The following is a 14,311-nucleotide window of genomic DNA, read 5'->3' as shown; positions in this document are numbered from 1 at the left end:
AACAGTCTGCCCACCTGCCTTACTTCCTGTTAGACTGTGAGCCCCTTGAGGGCATGCGCCCTGCCTGAGTTATCTGTCTACCCAGGGCCTTGTGAAGGGCCTAACTCAGAAATGTTTATTTAACAGAACTGAAGCTGTGGGTTGACTGCCCATTCTACTTTTCCTTTAAGAACCAAGGCTGTCTCTGTTGTTTGCCTCCAGACAAATAGGAGAGAACTTAATCGTTCCTGGTGGAGTGAAGACCATTGAAGCCAACGGGCGGATGGTTATTCCCGGAGGTATCGATGTCAACACGTACCTGCAGAAGCCCTCCCAGGGGATGACTGCCGCTGATGACTTCTTCCAAGGGACCAGGGCGGCCCTGGTGGGCGGGACCACGATGATCAGTGAGTGACACTGTCCCCTGCCTTAGGGACATAGACTGTGAGGTCCCCTCCTCATCACCAGTATCACAAGTGCTCAGTGTGTTCGAGGCTGTCTGCCCAGGGTGCCACTGGATTTCATTCTCACCGCAGCCCTAGGACACAGGTCGCCGTTTTACAGAGCACACCGTGTGTGCCACTGGGACTACACAAGATGGCTTAATAAACAACATGGTTTTATAGGTACCAATTTAAAAAAATTATTTTTAAAATATTGAAATACCATCTCATTGGTATAATTGCTTAGCGTGAGACTGAAGTCACATTTAGATTTTTAGAAACAAAATGTGTTTAAAGAAAAGCATTAAGTGAAGAAGACATGGATTATAGGGAGATAAAGCAAAAAAAAAACAAAAAAAAACCCTTCAACATGATGTGAAGATGGCTGTGGTTTCAGAACCAGTGACATAGGTGTTATTGTGACAGATGGGAGAATAGAGGCTCAGAGAGGTAAAGCAACTTGCCCAAGGAGACATAGCTGGGAAGTGGTTGTATTAGTCAGTATTGCTGCAGTAATACTGTGATAAGACCACGTAACAAACAGCCCCCAAATCTCAAGCAACACTTGTTTTTCTCATTTGAGGGTGTGCAGGAGTGGGCGTGGGGCTGGAGTGGCTGTGCTCAGCTGTGGTTTGGACTCGGGCACCGTGGGTCTCCCATTCTGGACCCAGCGACTCCCCAGCCACTCTGTTCTCCTGGTGAATGGCAGAATGCAGGGGATTCTGGCCGAAACTTGCCTCCTCTCACTGCCTCATCTCTTCCCTTCCATGCTGCAGCTTCCACCCACATTCTGTTGGCCAAGGTCAGTCACGTGGCCGAGCCCAAAGTTGACAGGAGCACACTGTGCCACAGAGAGCCCTGGTGAGGCCGGGGAGGGAAGGAAATACTGTGGGCAATGAGACCAGTCCCCAACAGTGCTCGGTCTGGGAAACTGGATTCCTCCTCCATAGCCCTGTGCAGCCCGATTGCTGTTTCTTGTGTTGATTTTGAAGAGCTGCTTTTGCTTGAATTCATTTTAATAAGCAATTTTAACTAAATAGGCCACAGTTTATTGTAAATGTTCTGTCAACTGTTAGGCTCTTCAGTTCCAGGCTACTTGTCTGTAAGCTGGCCCCAACCCTGCCCGTCTCTCCCGCTTCTTCACAAAGGAGTCCCTTTGGAAGCGTGGTCTGTGGGCTGAAGCCCACTGCTATGGGCAGAGTTTGCCAAGTCCCTGAGCCAGGAGTGGGGCTCGACTTCTGAGGCAAGCACTGTCCTGATCCCTCTTCCAAAGGGCAGCCCGTGGATCTGCTGGATGGGAAATGGGAGGAAGATCTAGACTTGGACTTGGATCCCAGCGGCCAGGGTTTGAACCCGAGCACTGGCACTCGGCAGGCAGCTGCGTGACTGTGGCCAGCATTTGGCCTCTCTGAGCCTCAGCTTCCTTGTCTGTAATGCGGGCCTTATGGTGGGAAGCGCCTAGGGTGGTTTGGAGACGTACATGAGATTCCTTCGTGTAGTGCATGGGACATGAGAGTTCTCAGAGATGGGCACGGAAGTTCCGGGCTCAGGGGGACTGCATAGGGCAGGGGAAAGAGTCCTGGATGAGGAGCCAGAGTTCCTGGGACGTCCCCTGCTTTTGTCCATCACCAGCTGTGAGATCCTGGGAAGCCCTGCCCTGTAAACCTTATCCTCCTCACCTGTGAAGGGCAGTTTCCAAAGTGTGTTTCATGGAACACCAAGAGCCTGTGAAAGCACACGAGGACCACAGTCCGGGGCTCTGAAAGGGTCCCCGTCCTTCCCCATCTTCATTCAACAAATGTTAATTAAGAGTCCGCACCAGGCACTGTATCAGGTGAACAAAAGCAGGAAAGATGCTCGTTGTCAAGGGCCTGTCATCTCTCTGGGAGTCACTAATCATCCACATGTATGACTAGAAACTGTGACTCCTGCTACAAAAGAAGGGCGCACAGTGCTTTGAACTGAGGGGCGGGGTCTCGGGGAAGTGTTCTCTGAAGAAGCGACATTCGTGCAGGGATCTGAAGAATGAGTTGGAATTAACCAGGGGAAGGGGGCAGAGAAGAGCAGAGCCCCGGGAGGAGGGAATAGCATATGCAAAGGCCCTGAGGTGAGAACACACCTCCCATTCCAGAGACTGCAGGGAGGCCTGCGGGGCAGGGGTGTGGAGATTGAGGGATGACATCCTGTGAGGCAAGGCTGCAAGGAGAGGACAACCCTGAGCCTCGATGACCTGATGAGGCTGTGGCTCTTTCTCATATGGGTGACAGGCAACGTTGAGGTATTTTAAGCAGGGAGAGATGTGAACTGTTCTGCGTTTTGGAGAGACCGTAATAGAGTGGCCGGGATGGGATGTGGCAGGACCAGCTGGGAGGCGATGGCATAATACAGCTGAGAGATGAGAGCGGCGTGGCCGTGGACTGGGCAGAAGTGGACAGTTCCTGGGATATGAAGGCCAGTCAACAGCCCTCGGTGCTGGGTCAGACATGGGGGCATGCGAGGGAAAGGAAGTGCCACGGGTGACCTGGGCCTCTGGCTGTGGAACCGTTACTTGGGGATGTCCACCACAGCTGGGGTGGGGATGGGGACAGTACTGCATGAGGTTTTGGACATTCTGGTTTGGGGGAGCTTTTGAGTCATCTCGGTGGAGAAGCCAAGAACACAGCCGGGTTCAGAGTTCTGTAGCTCAGAGCACGTGGTGTGTTTCAATGAGCTGCTGCAAAGCGAAGGGATCCAGTTAGTGAGCCTAGTGAACAGTAGGGGATGGAGTCCTCAGGATGATTGAGAAGCGGCAGCCAAAGAAGTAGGACAAAGGAAAGAAAAAGCCAGAAGGTGGCATTGCCATGGAAGCTGGAGAGGAGCGAGTTTAAGGAAGGAGGGAGGGACCTTCTGTGCCCCAAGAGGCCAAGAAACTGAGGACTGCATGCTCCCGTTAGACCTAGAGATGTGAGGGTCATATTAGCAAAGGCTGATGCTTTAGGTGAATGGAGGTGTGAGTGGGAGGAGGAAAGGTGAGACTTCTCTTTTTGACATCTGCCTGTGAAGGGTGGGGGTGTGAAGAAACAGGGCAGTAAGCTTCAGAGTATATGAAGTCAAGGGAGGTTTAAAAGACTGGAGGCTCCCCTTTCTCATCTACTTTACATTTAAGATTTTATTTGAAAAAAGGATGATGAAGTGAACTTGTTTGGTCTCGGAGGTCCTTTTCATCTTGGCATTCTATGCCAAAGGAGGCAGCTTGGAGCAGTGGGTAAGAGTTCAGACTATCTGACAAGTCTTGGATAACCTTCCTTCTTCTGCTTACTAGTTGTATGCTCTTGAGCAATTGCTTTACCCTCTTTGAGCCTCAAGTTTTTCATCTGCAAAATAGGGATATTAATTTTCACTTTACAGGACAGTTGTGAGGATTGAATGAACAAGCTTATGTAAAGCTTTTGTGACATTATCTGACAAATAGTGAGCATTCCATAAATAGTTACGATGATGGTGATGATGATGACAATGGTGGCGATGATGGTGGTAATAAAGACTGAAGATGATGGTGATGATGTCATTGCTAATTAATGGTTATGGTTAATGATAGTGACAGTGATGGCAATATGACAATAATGATGGTGGGAGTGATTATGAAAAGGTTGGTGATGATGGTGATGATAATGGTGGTGATGGTGATGGGGTGATAATAGGGATGATGATGATGGTGATAGGATGGTGGTGAAGAAGATGGTGATGGTGATGATGATGATGGGGTGATAATGATAGTGATGATGATGATGGTAATGATGGTGATGATGGTGGTGATGGTGGTGGTGACAATGTTAGTGATGGTGATGATGGTGGTGGTGTGGTGATGGAGTGGTGATGATGGTGGTGGACTGATAATGATAGTGGTGATGACAGTGGATGGTGGTGATGGTGGTGGTGGTGATGGTGGTGATGATGGTGATGGTGGTGGAGGTGATGATAATCATGAGTGATAATGATGGTGATGATAGTGGTGGTCATGGTGATGATGGTGATGGGGTGATAATGATGGTGATGATGGCGGTGGTAGTGGTGATAATGGTAATGATGATGGTGATGATGATGATGGTGATGGTGGTAGAGGTGATGATAGTGATGAGTGATAATGATGGTGATGATAGTGGTGGTCATGGTGATGATGGTGATGGGGTGATAATGATGGTGATAATGGCAGTGGTAATGGTGATAATGGTAATGACGATGATGGTGAAGGTAATGATAGTGATGGTGATGGGTTGATAATGACGGTGATGATGATTGTGGTGGAGATAATGATGGTGGCTGTCGTAGTGATGGTGGTGATGGTGTGATAATTATGGTGATGATGATGATGGTGGTGATGGTAATGATGGCAATGATGGTGGTGGTGGTAATGATGGCAATGATGGTGGTGGTGGTAATGATGGCAATGATGGTGGTGGTGGTAATGATGGCAATGATGGTGGTGGTGGTAATGATGGTGGCTACCATTGGAACACTTGAGTCTGAAGCATCATGATGCATATTTCCCTGTCCCAGTTGACCATGTTGTTCCTGAGCCTGGGTCCAGCCTACTGACCTCCTTCGAGAAGTGGCACGAAGCAGCTGACACCAAATCCTGCTGTGATTACTCCCTTCACGTGGACATCACAAGCTGGTACGATGGCGTTCGGGAGGAGCTGGACGTGCTGGTGCAGGACAAAGGTCAGTTAAAGCCTCAGAACGGGGTTTTGGGAAATCCCTGGTTCTTTGGCGGATCCAAGGATTATGTGGAGTGAAAAATCCCCCTTTCTGCATCTGCTCTGAGCCTGATTATGAGCTGCCCTCTGCCCCATGACAGTGAGGAAACAGGCTAGTCCCTTTACAGAGTCCATCCTTTTCTCCTTGAAAACCTGTGGGCTGTCCTTGTTCTCAGAAGCAGATCCAGTCTCTGCAGCCTGCCATGCTAGGCCTTTGCTGATCTAACGTCACTTTTCTTTCCTATCACCCTGATCACTAGCCTGGCTGCCATCCCTGAAACTGGCTATACTGCGAGGCCCTTGCTCATGCGGATCCCCTGCCAGGAATGAATGCCCTTTCTCCTCTGCCTGCCCAGTGCTACTCACCTTCGAGACCCAACTCAACCATTACCTTCTCCCATTTCCCCAGTCAGAATTGCTTCATTCCTTGAATAGCCAATGCCGGTTACTTAAGCCTCCTTTGGGGCACTTTTTCCATTGTTCCTGGATTATGGGATGTTGTCTGTCTGGCTCTTCTGTCAAACCCTGAGTTCTGTGAGGGAGGGGACCGTGTCTATATGTCCCTGCTTCCCACCTTGGCTCCCCTCTGTTTGGGTTCACACCAGCACAATGTAGACACTTCATGGTGTGTGTTACAGCGAATGGAGGGGAACTGATCAGAAGACACCAAGGAAGCGAAGAACAACAGAACGGAAAGAGTCAGGGCATGAGCGATCTGTCCAGAAAGGGGCAATCGGGGCCCCTCTGAGGAGGCAGCCTCCAATCGTGGTGCTTCAAGGAGAGCGAGGATGTGTTTCCAGTTTTGAAAATAGCTGTGCTATGTTTTCTCATAATAACAGTATCATCCCCAATATTTAAAGAAAGTCAGAAAATGGAAGGAAAAAAATTGTTTTCCTCTGGTGCTACCCCCAATCACAATTTACTCTTTATGTGAAGGATTATTGCTTTCCATTCCCTGTGTATTTGGATGATTTTTCCCTATGTGGTTGTGCAATAGCTGTTATGTGGAACCCTTCTTTTTTCACTTAACATTTTACGAGTCACATTACTCTTCATCAGTAACTTTTTAATGGCTCCTAATGTACAATATAATGGTTAATTTGCTTAGCTATTTTCTTTTTATTGGTCATTTAGGCTTTCTATTTGTTTTATTATAAATCCTGTTATGGTGAACATCTTCATGTATAAACATTTGGTTGCATTTCTAATTTTTCTTCAGATTTCCAGAAGTGGAATTAGAAGGTCGAAGGTTTTAGCATTTTTCAAGATTATGACGCTTATTGCCAAGTTGGTTTCCTGAAAGATGCATCCCCTTGTACCCCTGCAAATCCTATGCCAGAGTCTCTAGTCCCTGCACCTTTGCACCACTGGGTGTTACTGCTTCTATGAAATTCTTGCCGATTCGATGGGTGAAAGACACCACCATTGTGGTTTTCATGGCAGTTCTTTACTGATTATATTCAACATTTTGCATACATTTTTCCTTATGTGAGTATCTGATTGTATTCTTCGCCTACTCATCAATTTGCATTTTCATATAGCTGTTTAAGCTCTTTCTATCAAGAAGGCATTATTGGCCATGGTGGCTCCCGCCTCTAATCCCAGCACTTTGGGAGGCTGAGGAGGGAGGATTGCTTGAGGCCCAGAGTTTGAGACCAGCCTGGGCAACATAGTGAGACCATGAAAAAAAAAACATAGCCGGGAGTGGTGGTGCAAGCCTCCCAGCTACTTGGGAGGCTGAGCGGGAGCATTGCTTGAGCTTGGGAGGTTGAGGCTGGAGTGAGCACTGCACTCCAGCCTGGCTCGGAGAGCGAGACCTTATCTTTTAAAAGAAAAAGGCATTATCCTTGTATTGCAGTTGCTGCGTGATTCACCGCAACTACATAACAGTAATAATCGAAGGAAATTGACAGTCTCATATCTTACTTTCCTTACCTAATATTAAGTTCTGAGCAATTTTCCCTAGGTTGCTGCCCTAAGTGAATGGTCGTTTAGGGCGCCCCTCACTGAGATGCAAGGGTCTCTGGAGTGGCAGTGGAGTCTGCAGGGAAAGACACTGGGCTCCATGGGGCCTAGTGGGTCTGTGCTGCTTGCAGGCATCCAGGGAGCCCTGTGCTGTGTGCATCTGGCCTGGGTCACCAGCAGGCAAATGGCGATTGTGCTCAGGTCCTGGCAGCAACCTTTCTACTTTGTATGCTTCCATGAAATCAACTAACTTTTTAGATTCCACATATAAGTGAGATGGTGCAGTATTTGCCTTTCTGTGCCTAGCTTATTTCCCTTAACATAGGGTTCCACGCTTCACCTTTGTTGCTGCAATACAGGATGTCCTTCTTTACTAAGGCCTCCATTGTGTACATTTACCACGTTTGTAAAATCCGTTCATTCATTGATGGACCCAGGTTACTTCCTAATCTTGGCTGTTGTAAATAATGCCGCAGTGAACACGGGAGTGGGGGTATCCCCTGGACATACTGATTTCAATTCCTTTGGATTTTTAGCCGGTAGTGGGACTGCTGAAGCATATGGTAATTCAGTTTTTAGTTTTGTGGGGAGCCTCTGTACTGTTCTCCATAGAGGTGGTGGTGCTAATTTACATTCCCACAAACGGTGCTCAGGAATTTCCTTTTCCCCACATCCTCGCCAACACTTGCTATCTCTTAGATGCAGGTCTGGTCCTCCCTCCCTCCCTCTCTCCCTCCCTCCCTCCCTTCCTTCCTTCCTTCCTTCCTTCCTTCCTTCCTTCCTCTCTCCTTTTTTTTTTTTTTTTTTTTTTTTTGACGGAGTCTTACTCTGTCACCCAGGCTGGAGTGCAATGGTGAGATCTCAGCTCAGTGCCTCCTGTATTAAAGTGATTCTCCTGCCTCAGCCTCCAGAGTAGCTTGGATCACAGGTGCACGCCACCACGCCTGGCTAATTTTTGTATTTTTAGAAGAGACAGGGTTTCATCATATTGGCCAGGCTGGTCTTGAACTCTTGACCTCAAGTGATCCGCCCACGTTGGCCTCCTGGATTGCTGGGATTACAGGTGTGAGCCACTGCTCCCGGCCAGGTTTTTATTTTCTAATCAGCTTAAACGCTCTCAGCGGCTCCACATCATCCCCAGAATAAATCACAAGCTGTCCGCCTGGCTCGTGAGGATGCGCCCACTCCTCCAGGCCGGCTTGTTCCAGTTCCTCGGGCCCAGAGCCCCGGCCCCCTGCACCTCCGTTTCCCATCTGCTCGAGGCTGCCTCTGGCCCTTGGGGCTGTGTGAGTGAGCGCTGGCCCCTTCAGGAACACTCTCCCTGCCTTTTCCTAGCGATTCTCCTGTTCGTGCTGAGCTGCACTCCCCTGGGAAGCCTTCCCTGAAGCCCCCTGACAGATGCAACCCCCCATGCATCCCCCACATAGGGATCATCAGACTGAGTTGTCTTTGCCCGTTGACTTGCTGGTATTCCCACACCCCAGCCCAGATGGCGAGCCCCCTCCGGGCAGGGACTTATCGTCTTGCTCACAGTTGCATGGCCGGTGCCTGCATACTGAGAGATGCATCAAATATCAGCGAACCAGCTGATTGATTTCCCGAAAGATACCTTTAGTAACTTCTGTATCCCAAGCGCTTAGCACATGCCTAGCATAGAGCAGGCTCTCAATAAATGTTTATAATATGAATAAATAAGTTAGGGAAGGAAAAGAGAGAGAGATGCAGGGAGGGAGAAAAGAAAGGGAAGGAGGAACACACCTGGTTTCCTTTGTCCTAAAGCGTTTTAGTGCATCCTTCTCTAAGTCAGAAGGGCTTCCCCAGAAATCTTGATAGTCGTCCTGAGCGTACTGTACAGTCCAGTGCAGGGCATTTCCAGGATGGGAAACCAGCACATTTGGTGTAATGTCCTCTTTGCAGAAATGGGGAAAGTGAAACTTCTCCAGTCCTACACAGCAACTGAGGCCTGAACTCAGCTCTCCCGGGCAGAGCAGCTGTCACTGTTGATGTCTTTATGGGAATTGCAAACACAATTTTTAAAAAAATGGGATAAAAAAGCATGTGCTTTAGGACATTTCTAGAAGCTGCATGACTAATGTCTTTTCATCTTCCTTGCAGATTCTTATTACACCCTCCCTTATCCTTATCACACCCCTCCCTCTCAGCCTGGGGAGTTTCCACCTCCTCCTCCTCCTCTTTCTCTTCCTTCTCCTCCTCCTCTTTTTCCTCCTCCTCCTCTTCCTCCTCCTCCTCCTTCCTTTCTTCTCCATCACCTTCAGATTCTGCTTAGGTGTGACTTTCCCTGGAAGCTTCCTTTGACCTTCACCCACACCCTCAGGCTGGATAGGTGCCCCTTTGGGGATCCCAATGGCACTCCTCTCTCCTGGCGACTACCACTCTGCTCTGTGGTCATTGATTTATTGGAAAGATATGCTTCTGTTTTTTCTTAAACATTTTTTTTTTATCCTTTTTTTCTTGAAACAGGCGTCAATTCCTTCCAAGTCTACATGGCCTATAAGGATCTCTACCAAATGTCCGACAGCCAGGTAGGTCCCTCACACTCGCCCTCTCCCCTCTTGTCTGGGCAGGACTGGGCCAGCTTTGCCAGTCCAGGCAGCACAGGGCAAGGGAGATTGTGAGAAGCCGCAGGGTTCGAGTCCTGATTCTGGCACGGAGTGGCTGTGTGATATGGTGTCAGTTGTTGCCCCTGCTGGCCTTCTGTTCTTTTCTGACCGTGTGAGCGGCATGCAGAAGGGGGTCCCTGGTTTGGCGGCTCCCAAACCTGGCTTATCCTCAGCATCATCTGGAGAGCTCACTCAAATACCAATTCTTAGTGCACGTTACGGATGCTGGGTGTTGGACTCAGGAACCTGTACTTCCCAAAAGCTCTGCATTTGATTCTGGGATTCAGGCAAGGATGGGGACCATTTCTGAGCTCTGACACAGGAAGACAGACTGCCTGGCCTTCCCTCACAGCAACTGCAACATGCTAGTCTTGTCACATTTGTAAGATGGAACATTTCTGGCCCTGCCAACAGCACACGATTATTACGTAGATGCAGCAAGTCAAGGGAGATGGAGCCGCAAGTTGTTCTTCAGGAGTAGCGGTTACGACTTACAGGACACCTGGCCTTCTTATACTCCTGGGTCTCCTAGTTTTGTTTCGTTGTCACTTTCCTTTGCTCTGCTTGTTAGTGTGTGGAGAAAATCATGGAGGCTACAGCCAAGCCAGGCTGCAAGCCCTGGCCATACCGGCTGCTTGTTGTGCAGCCAGGGGCAGCTCTCCCAACTTCTCTGTGCTTTAGGCTCATAATAGCTGTGCCTTATAGAGGCAGTTGAATGATTTCATAAGACGAGTAAAGTGCTAGGATGGTGCCTAGCACAGAATGCTGCCATACAGGCATCAGTAAGCAGGGTAACTGGTTATTACCATGGAGATAGATGGGCAATGGGAGAAGCACTTTATGTCCTTCCTTTCAAATAAACACTTGGGGTTACAGAAAATAACTTATCCCGAGATGTCCTGGAGGCCTTTGATACAATCAACAAAAGACATTCAAAGAGCTGAAAATTGGTTCAGTTACATAGAAAACATAGCATGTGATGTGCTGGCATAATTGTGATTTTCACCTGTTTCATTGTAAGCACTGGAGCCCTGGGCATGGATGAAATCGAGCAGCCTTTGGGTGCGGGTTCTCAAGAGTGCTTCACGCCTCCACATGCCTTCCCTATTTGCTGAAATAGGGATGTGTGTCGGAAAGCAGGCCTCCCAGGGGATGTCGTCTTGCATGCATGGAGAACAAAGTTGAGATTCAAATACCCCGGAGAGGGAGCTTCATGGTTTTGGCCCTTACCAGGGGCAAATGCCCAAATACAGATTCTCCTCAGGTAGGAGGAGCACACTGGGCAGTGGGCCGGGCCTGTTTTGGCTAATTGAGAGGATGGTTAGCATACTATATATTATCTGAGTATTGGAGTGATTAGAGAGCTTGTTTTCCTCACCCCACCATTGTCTATAAAATGGTATGGGTTCACATTTTTGTAAGGATGCACACATCTTCTGTGGCATGTGGGTGGCTATGGTACAGCCTCAGCAGATTTAGTTAGACAGTTTCTCTAAAACTAACCGTGACTTCTCAGGACCAGTTGTTGCCATTAACACCTACAGGTGTTTCAAAAAAGCCAACCCAAAAAGACAGCAAAAGGCACAGATAGGCACTGAGATTGAGTCTGTCTTCATGCCCTGGGGTGACTTGGACCAGTTGTGCCCCATCCTCAGCTCCCTGCTTTTGGATCTACAAGATGTCAGGGTCAAGAAATGGTCCTTCCAAGTCTGACTTGTATAGCAGCACATTCCATCCATATGAATGTGTCTGCAGAGGCTGGCAGGTGAATGACTGAATGGATGTGAGAGAAGAATGGTCTTCGTGAATGCACCTGCTGTGATTTTTTTTTTTTTAATCTCACACCAACCCCTGTTTATCTCTCCATAGCTCTACGAAGCCTTTACCTTCCTTAAGGGGCTGGGAGCTGTGATCTTGGTCCATGCAGAAAATGGAGATTTGATAGCTCAGGTGAGTGGCGTGAATTTCCACTCCTTCTACCTCAGTCTGATTCTTCTTGTTGCAAAAGGTTTGATAAAAGAGCATTGGTGAGTGGGGAGGCTATACAATGAAAGGTCAAGCCAGGAACTGGGTGTCATATCAGACACACCAGGTGAGAGTCACTCACACACCATTGGCAGTCCGCATTGACTCTAGAACCTGTTTTCTGACCTGTAAATGAGCACAATATAACTGCCCTGTGAACCTTGGAGGGTTTGCATGAGAGAATGAGGATGTGAATGAAATGCTTTGCCAACCCCAAGGAGGTGTTCCAGGCCAGCCTCCTCCATCTCCTAGTCATGTGACCTTGGGCAAGGAACTTTTTCCCATGAACGCTCTCATTTTTCATCCAGAGACACCCACCTGGTAGTGTTATTGTGTGCATCAAATGATATTATGTGCTGTGGTTTGAATGTGTCCTTCAAAAGTTCATATGTTGAAAACTTAATGCACAAGCTAGTAAGTTGATGGTATTTGGAGGTGAGGCCTTAGGGAGGTAATTTGGGTTAGATGAGATCATCAGGGTGGGGCCCTCATGATGGGATTAGTGGCTTTATAAGGATAGGAAGAGAGGCCTGAGTTGGCATGCACCTGCTGTCTCATGTTTTGCCCACCGCCATGCTGTGATGCAGCAAGAAGGCCCTCACCAGATGCTGACACCTTGTTATTAGATTTCCCAACCTCCAGAACCATGGGAAATACACTTATTTTCTGTATAAATTACCAAGTCTGTGGTATTCTGTTATAGCATCAGAAAACAGATTAAGACATCATGTACATGAGGTTCAGAATCTACACATAATTGACTGCAGCCGTGCAAAAGTTTTGGATAAAATGAGACATGAACATATTTTGATAATTCTAGCTATGGAGTGGAGAATTTGTTGAGAAAAGAATGAAAGCTGGGAGTGGTGGCTCACGCCTGTAATCCCAACACTTTGAGAGGCTGAGGTGGGCAGATCACTTGAGGCCAGGAGTTTGAGACCAGCCTGGCCAACATGGCAAAACCCCATCTCTACTAATAATACAAAAATTAGTTGGGTGTGGTGGAGCACACCTGTAATCCCAGCTATTGCAGGTGGGAAGACAACTGTTACAGGTGAGAATGCAGCTATTACAGGTGTGAGGCTGAGGCATGAGAATTGCTTGAACCTGGGAGGTAGAGCTTGCTGTGCGCTGAGATTGTGCCACTGCACTCCAGCCTGGGAAACAGAGTGAGACTGTCTCAAAAAAAAAATGAAGTCAGGGTGACCAGCTAGGTTCTATTCCAGCAATTCTCATAAGAAATGAAGAGAGGAGATAGGAGATGGAAGAGGTGAGTTGTGACAGGAAGGCAACACAATCTATAGGACCCATGGACCGATTGGGTGGAGGAAGAAGAGAAAGAAGTCAGGGGGGCTTCTGGGTCTCTGGTGCAGAGGCATGGATTGCTCATAATGCTGTAAATCAAGACCAGGCACGTAGGGGAAGGTTTGGATGCAGCCAGTAAAGGTAGTTCATGCCAGGCCTGATGCAAAGGGCTTCACATATTCATACTCACAACTACTCCATATGGTAGATATAATTATTCCCATTTTATAGATAGGGAAACCGAAGCTCAGATATGAATAAATTGCTCACTGTTGCTCACGGGGCAGTAGAGCCAGGATGTTAACCAGTTCCCTCTGGTTCCAGAGCACAGTGGAAGAGCAGCATAATGGCTCAGTGCTGGAGATCTAAAGCTTCACCATTAAGGTTCTTCTGTTGACTTCACTTCTTCTTATCTGGGTCCTTATAGTTTTTCTGCACAATTGACATTCTTTCAAATTCAATGTAAAAAACAAACAGTGCCTTAATTCCATCATGCAGGAGTGTTCTGTTCATTGCTAACAGGTCACTGCATCCAGCCCACACTCAAAAAGAAGGGATTATACAAGGGCAGGAATGTCAGGAAGTGAGAATTACTAGGGCCACATCTGAGACTTCCTCCCAATCTGTCTTCTGGCCCCCATGATTGATGACCCTCTCCCGTGCAAATTACAATCACCCCCTCCCATGGTTCTTAAAAATCTCATGACAGCATTAGCTCAAAGTCTGGAATCTCATCATCCGAACCAGATCCAGGTGTGGATGAGGCTCCTTGGCTGTATTTCCCATAATCTGTAGGTCTATGAAGCTAAAGAAGGAAGATATCTTCTCGACCCTCCTGACATACAACATGCAGGGGTGGACCTGACATTTCTATTCAAAAAGGGGAAAATAGAAGGCACCAAGGAGTCATTGGTTCATGGCGGTTCTGCAGTCTGGCTGGGAAATGTTGGCAGTTCCTTGATTGAGTCTCAAAGTCTGAGAAAAGTCTCCATAGCTCTTGGCTCTACCTTCTGAGCTCCTGCTTCCATCCTTTGAGTCGTCCATCCTTTTTCATGAAAGGTCGTGCATGTCTGTCGCAGCTGAGTGGTTTTCTCAGCCTGCTTCTTGCTCAGTAGAATTTTGGGGATCAGCCAGGCATGGTGGCTCACGCCTGTAATCCCAGCACTTTGGGAGGTCGAGGCGGGCAGATCACCTGAGGTCAGAAGTTTGAGACCAGCCTGGCCAACATGGCAAAACC

General features: G+C 48.1%; 1 protein-coding gene across 3 annotated transcripts in view; it reads left to right on the top strand.

Annotated features, from left to right (window-relative positions):
• The window catches only part of CRMP1 (collapsin response mediator protein 1), a 74,426-nt gene that overhangs the window by 28,415 nt on the left and 31,700 nt on the right, over positions 1-14,311 (top strand). For all 3 annotated transcript variants that reach the window (XM_012002133.1, XM_012002134.1, XM_012002135.1), the window contains exons 3-6: positions 202-386; positions 4,959-5,123; positions 9,605-9,666; positions 11,614-11,694. In XM_012002133.1, the coding sequence (XP_011857523.1) occupies positions 202-386; positions 4,959-5,123; positions 9,605-9,666; positions 11,614-11,694 (493 nt within the window). The remainder of the gene's footprint in view (positions 1-201; positions 387-4,958; positions 5,124-9,604; positions 9,667-11,613; positions 11,695-14,311) is intronic.

This window comes from Mandrillus leucophaeus, unplaced genomic scaffold (assembly GCF_000951045.1).
Source record: "Mandrillus leucophaeus isolate KB7577 unplaced genomic scaffold, Mleu.le_1.0 Scaffold68, whole genome shotgun sequence".
NCBI lineage: Eukaryota > Metazoa > Chordata > Mammalia > Primates > Cercopithecidae > Mandrillus > Mandrillus leucophaeus.
Note: the sequence above shows the minus strand (reverse complement) of the source record. Positions and strands in the feature narration are given on the sequence as shown.